The sequence below is a fragment of the Porites lutea genome, chromosome 10 (genome assembly GCF_958299795.1).
Source record: "Porites lutea chromosome 10, jaPorLute2.1, whole genome shotgun sequence".
In the NCBI taxonomy this organism is placed as follows: Eukaryota; Metazoa; Cnidaria; class Anthozoa; order Scleractinia; family Poritidae; genus Porites; species Porites lutea.
In genome coordinates, this window is record NC_133210.1 from 18282264 (window position 1) to 18297670 (window position 15407).

The following is a 15407-nucleotide window of genomic DNA, read 5'->3' on the forward strand; positions in this document are numbered from 1 at the left end:
AAAGAAGTTGCCTTTTGTTGATGATCTTGTGTTATGTGAATGAATATTATGTTGGTAATTAAATAAATTACTTATTTGAGGTGGCGATGTGTTATTTGAGACGTCATACATTAAGACGGCAACTGACTTGAAGTAAAGAAGATCTAGAGGTAGTAGACTGGATGAAATGAAGAAGGGTACTGTGTGAGCTTTATAATCACCAAAAAACATGAGGCGAAGGGCACGTTTCTGAAGACATAGGATTTTGTTTCTGTGGATTTTGTCTGCTCGGCCCCACGCTGTTATGCCATATAACAAATAGGGTTGAATCAGCGATCTGTATATATTCGTTCCGCTTAAGCGTATTCTTTTGTTGCTGTTGAAGTACGTTGAAACACTTAATGTCAGGTCCCTCGGGAAACCAGTTAGTTTTGTTTTTCCTCGAGTCCTAATGTTTCCCTCGCCTTCGTCTCGGGACACATCAGGAGTCTGGACTCTCGGAAAAACAAACTCAGATGACTAACTGTTTCCCTCAGAATCTGACATTAAGTGTATATTATGATCTATGTGAAAATGATGAATGCACAAATAACCGTATCCTAATAGTAAAAGTTTCGGGACCGTCTTGGGACAGACTGGTCAAGGGACAATACACGTAAAACTTACATGAGTAACCCAGTGCGACAAGCTGCATTGTCAGCATGGAGAGAGCAAGCGAAACAAAGAAATACTTAGGAGCTCCATTTCACTGGCCCTCCGCGCCTGACTAAAAGACGACTGCTACGCAGGCTAAATCTGCATATGTAAATTTCAGTGAATTAAAGATGTATTCATCCATCAATACAACAGTTTACTTCCCTGTGCACCGTTGGCGCCGTTGTGAGCTCCAAGCGCCGAAAACGAGTGGCGATGTATTCTATCGTTTGGCAAATTTCTGTGCTGCTTTTCGTTTTGTTTCCTCGCGAAACAGGTAGGTTTGATCGAGGGAGAAGTAAACATTTCTCTTACTGGAGTTAATAGTTTGTTAACGGTAAGGAAACATAGTGATTATATTTTCTAAGCTTTCATTAAAGGATGAGTATAATAACCAACAGACTTGTCTTTTTTCTTCTGTTTTTTTTTTCTTTTGTAGAAATGCAGCAACCCGTTATAACAGTAGCACCCTCAAACCCAACTGAGGTGTTGGAGGGCGAGAATATTACTTTGGAATGGAGATACAACCTTGGTGGTCGTCCTCTTCTATTGATGAGATTTACTCGTACAGTCCCAAGCAGAGTCATTGTACAGAAGCTGAGCAATACCCTACTGATACCTGATAGTCGAGTGCAAGCTAATGTAACAGACGCATTTTCGTCCATTTCGTTTGTTGGAGTTGTTAGAGACGACGACGGCGACTATCAGCTTGAAATTCAAAACGATGATATACAAAATAATCCCATAGCTCAGAATGACCTCAGCCTACGAGTGCTGTGTAAGTACGAAATATTCTAAATTAAAACTTAAATAAGCTTATCTTGAACATGTCATCAAGGCAGACTACTTTTACCACTGACAGGGAGTAGTGCAGGGCATAGCAAAATATATGAAATCTTAGCTCGCGAGCAAGCTCTCCTATTTGGGGGAGTGAAGCGAGTCTCGCGAGAACGCGCGAGCGATCGGCGAAGCTGCGAGGGGCAGAGGAAAGGAGAGCTTGCAACGATCTCTCATAAAATTTCATTTGTACTTCACCTAGACGAAGGAAAATACCATTGGCTGAAAAATGACGTTTCGGAAATCAAAGTTGGTTGATAACAGGCCAAGCTGGCACCCCGGCTTCGCCGTGTGTCAAATTTGGTTCTCAGGAGGATCAGATTGGTACCGAGAACTTGTTTCAGCCCTCAAAGTAGGCTCGGCTCGTTTGATGCAATTCTCGCAAAGAGAATATCGCGAGCCGAGGATAATTCGGACCGAGCTTGTAGTTCTTGTGGAAGGAAAATGAAAACCCTTCATTAGTTGTATTCGTTTGTGTCAAGCGCCTTGTATAATTCTGAAAACCGGGAGAGTGAAAGTGAAGAGTGATTCAAGCGCTGTCTTCCAGCGTCGGTTTCTTCGGCCGATTGAATTCTACTAAGTAGAAAAATTCAGAAACATGTACTTGACAGTGTAGCTGTGTAGCTTGACCGTAAAGAAGGAAAAGAGAAAGAGTTGGAAGCAACTGGAGCTGGAGTAACACTTAAGAGAACCAAGTGCAGAAAAAGGCTATTGTCCAGTTCCAGAAACATCATAGGCAGCCCAAGCACACTATGTTTGGGTTCGGGCTTCAGAGGTCATTTGGTCGGAATATACTAGAATTATTAGTGTAATATCTGATGCCAAATAAATGCAAAAACCTTAAAGATACGAAGTCTTCTTGTTTGTTTATCTGTACTAGTAGCCTTTAAGATAACGAAGGTCGAGATTTCTTGGATTATTACATGTGATTCGGGCCCTTATTGTCACATGTATTCGAATCTACAACGCTAAAAAAAAAAGCCATGATCACGCGAAATATTGATTCAAAAAGCTCCCTTACCTTTAGTTCATAGCCACTCTGTGTCCTACGACGTTTAAACGCCGTTTAGTCGACTTTCTTTCCATGGAGTACTGATACACTAATAATTCTAGTATATTCCGACCAAATGACCTCTGAAGCCCGAACCCAAACACAGTGCGCTTGGGCTGCCTGTGGAAATATATGATGTTTTTTTTGGTGATTGCGATGGGAAGTAGTCTTCTACACTGCAGTATGGACGACTTTTCAAAAGTAAACGAAGCGAGAATCAAAGTAGTGAGTTCTTATCCGAGCGGACCCGTTGAAGTTCGATGTCCCCGTGGAAAAAAAAAAAACATATCAGTGATTTTGCGAAAGTTTTCGGAGTAGCAATGAAAATTTATGAGAGATCGTTGCAAGCTCTCCTTTCCTCGGCCCATCGCTCGCGCGTTCTCGTGAGGCTCACTTTGCTAGCTTAAATTGGAGAGCTTGCTCGCAGGCTAATGAAATCTTGAATAAAGTTCTCAGTTAGTCGACATAGAACAATGTTTTAGTGTTTACCACGGCCGTTCAAAATTTTGGAACTTTTTGTTAGAAAACCCCAACATTAACAATGCATTGAGCGGTGCTCGAAAGCATCTCTCATTTAGCGAGAGTGGATTATTTTCCAGTTTGAAAGAATGGTGGGGGCAATCACATTGATTTTTTAAGTTGAAATCTAGGGGTGCGTGAGTCATCACAAAGGAATTGGTTCATTTTTGCTAATCTGTCTTCATTCCATGCATGCAGTGAAGGATGACAGATTTTGTTTTAAGACAATAAATGCATTTTTCAGAGGCAAAATTATTAAATAAAATGATTATTAGAACTAAAAGCCATAAACAGAAAATGTTAACGCTGTTTTCGATAATATCTTTAGAGCTTTCTTTATCTCTCACTTTGACAATAAAAAAATGGGATTTTGCTACTGAGTCACACTTTATCTATTCGCGTTTTTTTATGCGTGCACTCGTTCCTTGATATTGTGGTGTATTATCTTTTACACTTAAGCTAAAAGCTATAAGAATATTTTAGCTACCAAGTTTTGGCTTTTAGAAAGCAATAGTTACTTATTTAATGTATTACTTATCCTGCAGTGACTGTTGTCTAATTTCTCCTCACAAAATCAACCCTGCTTCATTAATTAATGGCAAAGTTAGAAGATTAACCAAAAATAAAATCTTTCAGTTTTAAAACAATACAGATTTATAAGATTTATTATTATTCTCATCAGCAGCGTAAAAAAAACCAAGAGAAATCTGTTTGTGAATTGTGGAGTATACTCTAAAATTGTAAAGTATGCAAACACCTTAATTAAGAAAAAAAAATAATTAGTGATTGATTGCAGACGTCGAGTGCTGTGGATGTTTCTGGAAAGCAAGAATTCTATTCTTTTGTGTTACCAAAATTACTAGCAATTGAATAGCATCATTTCTGGGTCCAATAATCTTCCTTTGCAAGAGGTCAATGAAAGCATATTATAATAATGAAAACACCGATAATTTTGAAAGGTTCATTATGCTGATAAATCACCAAAACATACAAAAAATCAGAAAGATTTCTCACACATGTTGTAGTCCAATGATTTTTTCCAAGACACTTCTTAATTTTCTTTGATGAGTCAGATTTGTAGTGGTCCACTGGTATATAAAAAATTCAAACCAGCTTTGTAATGTCTAATTACCATTACAATCCACAAATATCATGCTGAGTTTAAATTTTTTAACTAAAAAAAGAACAATTTGAATGGCAACGTGCATGGGCAAAAGAAAATAATCAAGTTAGTTGTTGGTACAATCTATCCCCAAAATAAACCAATATAAAAGCTACCTACATGTACATGTAGATGTACAATGTACTAGGTTTAGCTTTTTGCTATAGCTCTTATCCTGGTAACAAAGGTTGGATATTGTTTTTTATCCATGTACATCTAGGTTGAGAACAGATTTACATTGTAACCCACAACAAAGTAGTCAACCAATAAGCCTAAAACCATTCAAATGAAATCCTTCTAAATATAAACAGTGCAAGAATGCTGATTACCTTATCTTCAATGGCATGCTAGCGTTTAATAGCCTAAGTCAGCGAATTCTCATGCTCCAATGATTTTGTTACCCCTGCGTGCCCCTGACACTAAAAAAGTCTCAAAGAAGCAGAAAAATTGACGGCTTGCGTCCTTTGGGATGCGACGATCTTCGCTCGATGTGAAAAATATTTTTTAAAGAATGCTCTGTTTGTGTGATTTGAAATCTGTATTGAAAGCTACCTCCAAACAAGAGTAATAATTTTGTCCGCTCATAAAATAGGTTTCAAATAATTTCAATGCAAATTCTCCAATATCAAATTTTTTTGTTTAAAGCGGCCATGTTTATTTTACTGTTGGAGTGGTTATTCTTTATTTATGCCATAAAGTTTCAGTGAGAGATGATCAAAACACGCCTAATCAGATTACGAGTGATAGAAGGTCCAAAGGTGTGGGATTAAAGAGTCTGTGCATTCCATTCATTCTTGGTGGAAGTCCAAACAAATGCTGGCTACATACATGCGACGCATGCGCGATGGGTAATAGCAACCGAACCTAGAGATTAGGATTGTGGGCTCCTCTTGTCGCCCACAATTAAACATGATTGTTATACCGTATTTCCTCAAATAATAGCCATCCCTCGATTAATCGCCTCCCTCCAATAATCGCCCCGCTTTGATGGTAATATTTAAAATAATCGTCCCCCCTCCCCCCAACACCTCGCACGCCATCTTCTGTTTCTTTTATCCCCTCTCTGTCAAGTTGAAATGAAATCTGATCCAGCAAAACTGATCAGTGACGATTCAAGCTCTGAAAATTAATCAAGGAACCAAATTTGGAACACCTTATTAGCACATGTTCAGTTTATTTGGTGTGACATTTTTATTTATTTATTGGGATAATAAAACAAAATATTTAGGGCATGACTTCCAGTGAGCAATATTTCAAATAATCCCCCCCCCCCTTAAATAATTGCCTTCCCTTGAAAAATCGCCACCTTTTGACGCTAAAATAGAAACAATATCGCCCCGGCTATTGTTCAAGGTAGTACGGTATTCCTAGACTTTCACTCAACTAGAACAGGGAGTGCAATTGGTTTATTCTTGGTCACACGGCCTTGACTAAAATCAAATGTATGCCGATCATGATACATTGAGCAATTGTACCCCGCTCGGGTACAGCACTTGTTGAAAGCATGGTGGAAAGTGGCGTGACAGAAGGCGGGAAAAAAAAAAGAAAAGTATATATATATATATATATATAGATATATATGCTTTTGTTTTCTTGCACGTGCGCCCGTGTGCATTTTTCACTTGTTATTGTCCAACTTGTGCAAAAAACTCGGTTCAACGATGAATTTTCTTTTCGTCAGGTTCTTAGTTCCAATTTCTCGGGGGAAAAAAATGACAATGCACGAATATTGTCTGCAATTCTCTTGTTTTGCATACTCTTGAAAATTAAAGAATGCGGAATTCGGTCAGCTGTAGGCCATATAATTGTTGTCGTTACAGGATAAGGGGAAAACCTCAAAAATTTTAATTTTCACAACAACGCAGATGAAATGGAAAAGAAGTGTTTTCAAAACCGCTAATTTTTTTTTCTGAGAAGAAAGATGTAACGGTGAATGATGTCCGCGATATGGACCAAGACGTTGTCGAGGTTCATAGCAGTACATTTTATCATAAAAATGATGGGTTGGTCAGACATATTTATGCCTCACTTTTTTTGTTTAAAATCACATCTTGTAAGGCAACGTCTCACTAAAGACAGAATACTGAACTCTCGGCCACAAATGGTTTGAAGTTAGTTTTCAGTTTCTCTTAAGAACGCCCTTGGACAGCGCATAATACACTCCATCAATAACAGAAATCTCCGGATACACCGAGCGTATACGGCGGACACGTGTGGACGCTTGGTGTATCCGCATAAAAAAATTTGCGGATACAAAAATCTCCGGATACGTGTGGACGGGGCCTAAGTAAGTCACACCTACTACTGACTTGTCGTAGACTGGGTCAGTGGTACGTTGACGTGAGATAAATGGAACCACGCTAACAATTAATAATGTAACCTCACTAACACAACGCAGGATAGTCAAATTTACACCTCCATGACCACTTTGGCGCCTCCGAGGAACGTTGCATTCAAGTGTAAGAATTTATGGATCATCTTTACAACGCAACCTACTTATCTTGAATTCCGTTAGATCCATAAAAAAGCGTAACAGCACCATTTTCGATACACGATACATTTTACAATGGGTTGGTTAATTTTTTTGGTAAATAGACTTTTTATGTGCGTGTCGCTAAATACGTTAATTAGGTGTTTTTGTCATGTAACACGGGAAAATAATCCAAAGGTTTTTTTGGGAGTTTTTTTTTTTTTTTTTTTTTTTTCATTATCATCATACATGCATTATTACACTGTAAATTTATCTCCAAGCATAATAATTAGAGATGCTGTCATCATTTCGGCTGTCATGCAGTAAGACTAAACGCGTTACGTTTATGCACACATGTCCCTTGATCTTCTTTTTTTTTTTTTGTCTTTTTCTAAACTCTTCATTTTAGCTTATTACAGGGATCTTAGGCGTATTTTCAGGTCCCCTCGTTCGGTCATTGTAGGTCATTGTAGATCATTGTAGATCATTGTAGGTCATTGTAGGTCATTGTGGATCATTGTAGATCATTGCGGTCATTGTGGGTCATTGTAGGTCATTGTAGATCATTGTAGATCATTTTAGGTCATTGTAGGTCATTGTGGATCATTGTAGATCATTGTAGGTCATTGTAGGTCATTGCAGGTCATTCCTTGTTTTAGTAACTACGGTATTTAACGAGGAGATGGACTCCAGCGCCTGTTTAAGCTGCTCACTGAGGTCACTAATTGGGCGCAGTTTTTCATCAAGGATCTTTTCTAGCTTCTGTGATGTAAGGGCCGGCATTTCATATGGCACAACAACAAGAACAAACAAAAAGACACACAAAATTTGACGAAAAATCAGGAAAAATTCAACAAAATTTGAAGACATCATTCGACACGTCCGCCATCATGCCTGACTTTTTCGTAAATGAACACAACAACTAAAACATAAAGCCTCGAGCTAAAAAGCAACGATTTTCAAAGTTATCCCAGAGGAGAAACAGTAGCTAGTGGGAGAAAAAGATGCAGATAATTAATATGAGGAAAGTACTTTGTAAATCTTTCATTCATTTAGAATAAAATTGTGTTCTTATAACAGTTATATGCCAAGTACCCGAGTCGACTGTTTTGATTCACTCCGGTTATTCTTCTGTCGCCGTTTAAGTGAAATTCTAGAAATATAACAAAAAACTTAGTGTCAGGTCCCTTGGGAAACACTTAGTTTTGTTTTGCCTCGAGTCCTTAGGAAACATCAGGACTCTTGGGAAAACAAAACTAACTGTTTTCCTTGGGATGTCACATCAAGTGTAAATTGTCTGGTTTCATGAGAGTTCTGGCATCTTTTAATATAGTTAGGACTCATTGGATTTTGAACTGGGACTCATTGATTCTGGACTGGGACTCATGATCTTTAATACGATGAGTCTCAAGACTCACTAGCAAATTGTAACAAAAACACTGTATGCTCAATTGTGGATCGAAAGCTCACATGGGTGGCGTTTATTTGAATGGGTATATGATCCAAAAAGGTGAAATTTAGAAATTTTTTGGACAGGAAAATAGACAGTTACCCAAGAGCCCTCTTGAAGTTACCATTTGAAAATGGGGCGCTTCAGGCTTCAGGAGTTGAAAAAAATAAATGAAAAACTTGAACTATACGTACAGTTCACATTATATTCTTCAGTCCTAGAAATATGAACAGTGCATTGATTAATTTCCTGACGACCTTTTTAAGTTCTTTGCGCATAAACTGTTAACAAGAAATAAGCATTTTACGAAAGGCATAAGACAAAGAATTCACATGAATGTTTGGAAATAAATAAATTCCTTGTTTCAGACTTCATTAGGTTGTTGTTGTTTTTTTCCGACTTGTTTTACTTGTTTCGCGTGCTTAAAACATGGTTCAAGTCATTGGGGCTAAAATTTTATAGAAATGATCTGAATGGAGACAAAAGTTACTTCTAGTTAGCAGGAGGTTTGAGTTATTGAGGGTTTGAGTTACCGAGGGTAAAATTGAAGTAAATGTATGAAGGAAATCCAGGAGAAATCAACTTTGGTTTGAGTTAGCGCGAGGTTCGAGTTAGCTAACATAGTGGGTTCGAGTTATCGGGAGTCAACTGTAATAGTAAGAGGAAAAAAATACGGGGGTCTTCTTTTGGGGTCTGCTTTTTCAGGGGTCTTCATGTTCAGGCCCTCTTTTTGGGGTGTTTACCCCCAATTTTTCTTGCGTCTTTGTTTTCGGGGGTGTTTGTTTTCACAACGACCATATATCCACATCCATTTGGTACATTGAAAGACTCAATGGGGCATAGTGGTTTCAACTGGTCAGTAAATTAATCAGTCAATAATATTATTTATCAATCAATGAGAGTTTTAACAGTAGTAACATATCACGATTCATTAAAACTCCTTTTCTAGTGAGCTGCTTCCATAAAAAATTCTAAGAAAAATTCTATGATGTAAAATAATTTATTTAGTAAAGCTATATTGCAACATTAATCATGTGCGTTGGACTCTGAATCAAGAGTTCCTTTGAGCCCTGTCAGAAACATTGTGTTGTGATCTTGGTGTGGCCAAGACACCTCACTTTCACTATACTTTTATGCATTGTACTCTAACCAGCTATAGAAATGGTTACCCTTCCATGGACTGGCATCTGCAGGTCCCAACGGGAAGTTGACATGTCTCTTCTAATGCTATGTGTAATGGAATGACAAGGCTGAACCTGATTGGCTACTTTTTTTGGGGTTGAGTGCAAGCTTAACATTTGTTCTACATGTACATGTGCCTACTTCTCACACTATATCACTTATTGTACCTAGTGTATGCATCTGCAGTGGGTACAGTATGTATGCACGTACCTCTCGGTGTGCTACCATCCCAGATTAAGTATGACTTCTAATTGGTTCGTCATGCTAGTACATGTAAACCTAGAATCACTTCAGCCTCAGCCTTTCTCCTTACATTTTCAGTAATTACTATAATTTAGTCACGTCATCACATTGCTGACTTAATTATCATTGATTATTTTAATCTCATTGAACGTTTTCTGTCCTGTACAGTTCCTCCAAGTTTCAACAGTTTCAGTTCTGACCAAGTTGTGGTAGAAGGTGACCCTGCTACGATCACCTTAAGCTGTTCTGCAGATGGGAACCCAACACCAAAGGTCAGCTGGACAAGAGTGTTTGATAACGCGAGTGACAGTGATGTCCTGTTTACTGGGAATTCATATGTGATCAACAACAATAGAAACAATGCTGGAACATATCGCTGTGAAGCTGACAATGGAATTGGCAGTGCCATCAATCAGACAATCCGTGTAACTATATATTGTGAGTACCAGAACAATTCATATTGTTAACTGTAAGTACAGTGGATTTCCCAGCATTAGTGGTTAGATGTTGATTTTTTCTGAACAAACAACATACTAATTCTACTATGTTTGTCTATTGATGTGATGTTGTCTTACTGCTGAACTGGAGCAGGGTATGTTTCATGAAGGAAAGTCAAATTGACACCTCACTAAAACAGTTGCCTATAGTGTAGAGTTGTTCCCTGCCTTTCTTTACTCTTAGATAACTCTCTATAAAATGGCAGTCTCTCTAAGACAGATATACTGTGCCAGTCCTAAACTAGGTGTCCATGTTAGAGAGAGTTAACTGTAAGGTTAACACCTTTTTTAGCTTTGGAAAAAAGTAAAGGTTGAACCTCATTCCATGATTTATTCCATGATTGTTTGATACAGTGAAACCCTGCTTTATGGCCTCCACCACCACGGTTATACGTCAAGGCTGCTGTCTAATGGACACCCGGTCGCCAGAGACAAAGAAAATTTTAAACAAGGAGCGCGCACGGGCGCCTAAAACTTATGATTCCAGTATGGCAATTGCCTCTATGCTAACTTCCTATGAACAAACAAAAAAAATTCCTGCTCATTCTGTGGTTTTGAAACTAAAACATAAAACGCGTTGACGTCGACCATAGGCAAACAATTTCGACTGATAAAAGTGAATGAACAAGCGCTTGTCTTGAACGTTCGCTCCCGCCGGGGCTTCCGCTGCAGTGCATGGAGTTGTCGATTCTTGTCTGAAAATGATCTCGAATGAATTTAATGGTCTTAGAAAAACTTTCGGTATCAAAATTACGATTTTTTCCCCACATTTTCCTTCCAAAAATGTTTATAGGTCGCTTTTGTATGTTTTTAGAGTTGCGATGCGTGCAAAAAGCAAGAGGTTTCAAACTACACATGACCTAATGCAACTTTTACTTGCATCTACACAGATCAACAATAATCGAAGTTTAGCGTTTCCTATCTTGCTACGGATGGTACAGTCGCAAATTTCTTGTGTATATCATTTATTCAGCGTTATCTATGCCTTTCTATTTTTCGTTGTACCTTAACTTTCACGTTTCGTAGGAATTTTTGAAGCTAGGCTCGCAAAAACATTACAGTTTTTGAAAAAGATTCACGACGACTATTTCAGATCATATCTCAATCACTTCACATCGTCGCAAGTGACAATTAACGTAAATACATACCTTCACATGTTATGCACCAAAAATAAAGGCATTTTTAAAGTTCAAAAGATAGACTTCATGCAAAATTACAGATCCAATTTTCCAAAATTCAAGATAAAAAACGTTTCGTTGGTCCTTTTTTATTGCCTAAAAACTCTAACTTAACTTCGCTTAAATTGTACATGTGAACGTTGCTGCTGTACGTGCGAATGAAGGTGAGAAATAAATAGTTTTCTTGAAATTCCTTTGAGTGACGAATAGTCAAAAATGCTGATTTCTTGAAACTTGAAACACGAGACGCGAAAATCGATTCACTCGTCTCGAAACTCGATTTGCTTACTTAGAGCAGAGGAGATACAGACTCTGTCGATAAGGTCATCCTGGTAAACTAATTAAAACTAGGTTCCAGAAGTCTTTTCTCGAAATACATTTAGGCAAAAAAAAACCTCTGACAGTCCCTAAGTGAGGTTGAGGAAAAGAAATTTACCAACAGAAAAACAGGAAATTGGCCCTAATGAATTTTAGCTGAACCTTAACTATACAACAATTTATGCCCTAATAAATTTGAACTTTGTCGATCAGTGGGCTCCTAGAAATGTGGCTTGGGCTCCTAACTTTTTATTTCAGGAGCCCGAAAGGCTCCCAAAAAGTTTTCTTAGGCAGCAGCCTTGTACAATCACCTTGTTATTACGGCCACTTTTTTTGGCTGCCTGAAAAAAGGGCCATAAATTTCTTTCTTGTAAAAAACCCTTGTTAATACGGTCACCCGTAAATACGACCAATTTTTTTTGGCCCATTGGTGACTGTATTGACGGGGTTCCACTTTAATAGATCCCTACAATGTAGGTTTACCATAGCCTGTGTACAGACGTCCCCCCTCCCTCAGGAAAAATCGGAAAAGGAGACGTCTGTGAATCGCCGTCGTTAATCGTGTTCCGGTATACATTTGCATAAATTATTTTTTTGTTCTTTCGCTTTGAAAAGGCTCATGAAGGTCGAAAAATAGCTCTGGCGTCTGTACACAGGCTAGCCGAACATCTTCACGCAATGTCCACCCAAAAATCCAGATATAAGATCTCTAATTATAGTGAAGCCAGGTCAAGCGTACCTCTTAAGATCCTATTTATTATTCGAAAGTTGAACCGTTGGTAGTTGTAGATTTCAGATTCATCTCTGTGGGCATTCTTGCATGCGTAATGAGCCGTGAATACACACGCGATTCAGTTACGAAATTTCTACCAGCTCAGTTTCCCTGAATTTGATGTAAATTTCTAGACATTTAATCCATTCAAAGATTTTTAATCTGACCAAATGCAGAGAAGTTCTCTCAAAATATTCACAGCTCATTCGGCATACGGGAATGCCGATTTAAATTTGACACCAGTTGCGGGAACGACTAACGGATTCATTTTTTCAAATAATCAATTCTGTAATAGAATCTTTTTGGGGTAAGCTTGACCTGCCTTGGTTGTTAACGTTGGATTTTGTATGTCTTCTCTTTTATTTACAATACCGACCGGTACAGACAGACGCACCCACAACCGGTGCAGCAAACATCGGTGGTCTTAACTTCTCATGCCTTTTCGAGAAAGCTGAAATACAAATACCGGTAAACAAATATGAATGTCCACAAAGGCTGAGCTTGTCCTCGGGGAATCTATTCTGAGGTTCATTCACCAATCACAACACCGGAAATTATTTGCGTCATAGCATTAACATTACAACCAATCAGAGGCTGTCCCCAACATTCCGGGGAAACGGGAACACGATTATCGTCGGCGATCTCCCGATTTTTCCTGTGGGAGGGGGGACGCCTGTACACAGGTTAGGTTTACCTCGAAGTAAAATGTGCATTAATTACTGGTACATTCTTACAATTCCCCAATAGGAAGAAAGGTTAAAGCAACCAGCTTTAAAGGGAACCTCCACTCTTTAAGAAAATATCGCCCAAAATGCTCTTTAAGTCTCCAAAAGTAGATTTTTCGCACAGAAAAATGTTCTCTCGCTTTAGATTTTTCTTTTTGGCCTCACAAGAGAGGCCTTCAAGACGAGTTCGAACTTCTCGCGATCGCCATTTTGATTGGCGCGCAAGGCTCTCTGGGGTGATGACGTAAGATGGTTGCTCGTCCAGGTTGTCCTAATGCATATGTCCGGGTCCTTTTTTTGTAAACAAACTTCGTATCGTGATTTTAAAACGATGTCCATTGAGCCGTATCAGCTTGAACCTGAATATTCTTCCAGTGAGCAAGGAGAGGAAGAACAGACTGATTCAGGGAAGGAAGAAGTCTCTTCTTTAGATTCTTCGAGACTTGAAAGTCGCCGGACGGACCTGTCTTGGTGCGAATATGAGAGATGTTGTGTGATGCCAAGTGAAGTTGAATGCGACTGCTGCAAAGAACTTCCTTTTTTGTCCCAACTGGTGGAAGGTTTGTTGATCCCGATGTAATATATTTATTTAATCTCACTTTTCGTTTTCCGAAGGGGTGCCAGGAACAGTATAAAAATTTACGATCCGAATTAATTGTACTCTTAGCGGGTTTCCGGCCCATAGTCTCATAGTTGTTTGCGTCCATCCCTGAATCTCTCGACCGATTTATCGCTCATTTCTGAATAAAATGGACTTGTTTCCTATCGCAAATCGTCCGAGAAACAAATCTCTAGTCAAAATTCGACACAGTTACTCGGACACGAGTGAGATTTTTAACTATAAAATGTAATCTTCTTTTGTTTACATATTTAGAAGGCTACAGTTCAAAATTGTTGATATTGACATGTTATGGTTGTTTTCGTGGCCGTGAAATTTTAGTACAAAGTTAAGCTAATGCCAGTAAAATATTGGATGTTTCTTTTTGTACAATCTAATTGATATTTTAAGCACCTGAAGTTGTCTGATCAATAGTAATACAAGTTAACTTGTCTGAAGCATGAAATGAACAGCCCTGTGCATAAATAGATGACTTTGATCTATGGACAGGAGATAATTTGTGCTTTTTGGCGAAAAAGATGCACCATGCAACAGTTTGTCATTTATTGTTGTGGTTGTAAAAAAGGCTCTTAGGGGAGGGGGTACTTAAAAGAGAGGGGTCTTAAATTGATTGTTATACTTTTGAAACGGTGGAGGGGGGGGGGGGTACACTTATTTGATAAGAGAGGATTTACATTACTATTGACTGCTACCTTGCCTGTCACCAAAACCCACATTAGGTTTTTTGGAAGGGGGTGGGAGGGGTGGTGTATGGTCTGGGTTGGGATGGACTTGACGTAAGTGAGCTTGAACAAGCATGGAGGGACTTTTTAAATATTTAAAACATTTCCTCTTGTCAGCAATTTTTAATCAATTTATACACATGTACAGGAATTTTCTGATACCATGAGTAATTTTATGGTTCATTTGCATGTAATAATTTCAGTAAATGACTTTTTTTTTTTTTCGATGAATATAGATTTACTGGATCAAATGCCACCCCGTATCAAACAGATGAATGCAAAATAATCAGTAACACCAGTCTTGATTAAATGCCGCATTGGGAAGACAAAAACTCTAAAAAATAAATAGGCACTGAAGCATTTGATCAAGTAAAAGCGCTAACTACGCAGCCTCTTAGATTAATATAAATAACTACCAAAACTTCAAGTTCTATCATTGGCTCATTTGATTTCTGATACTTAAAATAATTTTAACAAAACAAATTGACATTCTAACCAACCTATGTCACTCATGGTTTCTGCTATTTTTTCACTCTAATTACTGATGCTTATGATGAATTGGAATTATACATTATTTACAACGTAAAATGTGTTCAGTTGTTTCAAGAAGTCTATTTATAACATAGCGCGCGTGCTTGCCCTATATAAGTCCTATTGAGCCGCTATGAACAAAATCTTTATTTACGCACGCCCGTGCGAAAATAAGATGACGTGTTCAGCGTCAGCATTGTTTTTCGTCCCTTTTCCTAAGTACCCACAAATCGACGGCAATGATAAAAAACTTTCTAGACTTTTTTTGGAATTTAGCTTCCTTCTAGCCACTCAAAGCAACAGCAAAAGCGGTGACATGTTTCGCAAATAATAGAGCCTGCATGATTCGTTAAAACTTGAAAGTCTGCCGTAAAGACTGACATTTACTTGGGGAAAGACCACAAATTGGTCTGTGTCGGAAAATATCCAATTTGTACAAAGTGTCCTCCGTTTTTAACG

The 15407-nt window shown here is 38.4% G+C and overlaps 1 protein-coding gene across 1 annotated transcript; it reads left to right on the forward strand.

Annotated features, from left to right (window-relative positions):
* The first annotated feature begins 888 nt into the window (after window positions 1–888).
* LOC140949617 (junctional adhesion molecule A-like) lies at window positions 889–10053 on the forward strand. Its single transcript, XM_073398774.1, has 3 exons — window positions 889–949; window positions 1112–1450; window positions 9755–10053. The coding sequence occupies exons 1-3, from the start codon at window positions 889–891 to the stop codon at window positions 10051–10053; spliced, it is 699 nt and encodes a 232-aa protein (XP_073254875.1).
* Window positions 10054–15407: the final 5354 nt, after the last annotated feature.

Excerpts from the sequence above, each read along its gene's own strand:
- LOC140949617 (XM_073398774.1), top strand. The coding sequence starts at position 889 with ATGTATTCTATCGTTTGGCAAATTTCTGTGCTGCTTTTCGTTTTGTTT. Across the intron at positions 950-1,111 it reads TTTGTTTCCTCGCGAAACAG|AAATGCAGCAACCCGTTATA; the intron begins GTAGGTTTGATC and ends TTTCTTTTGTAG. Across the intron at positions 1,451-9,754 it reads CCTCAGCCTACGAGTGCTGT|TTCCTCCAAGTTTCAACAGT; the intron begins GTAAGTACGAAA and ends TGTCCTGTACAG.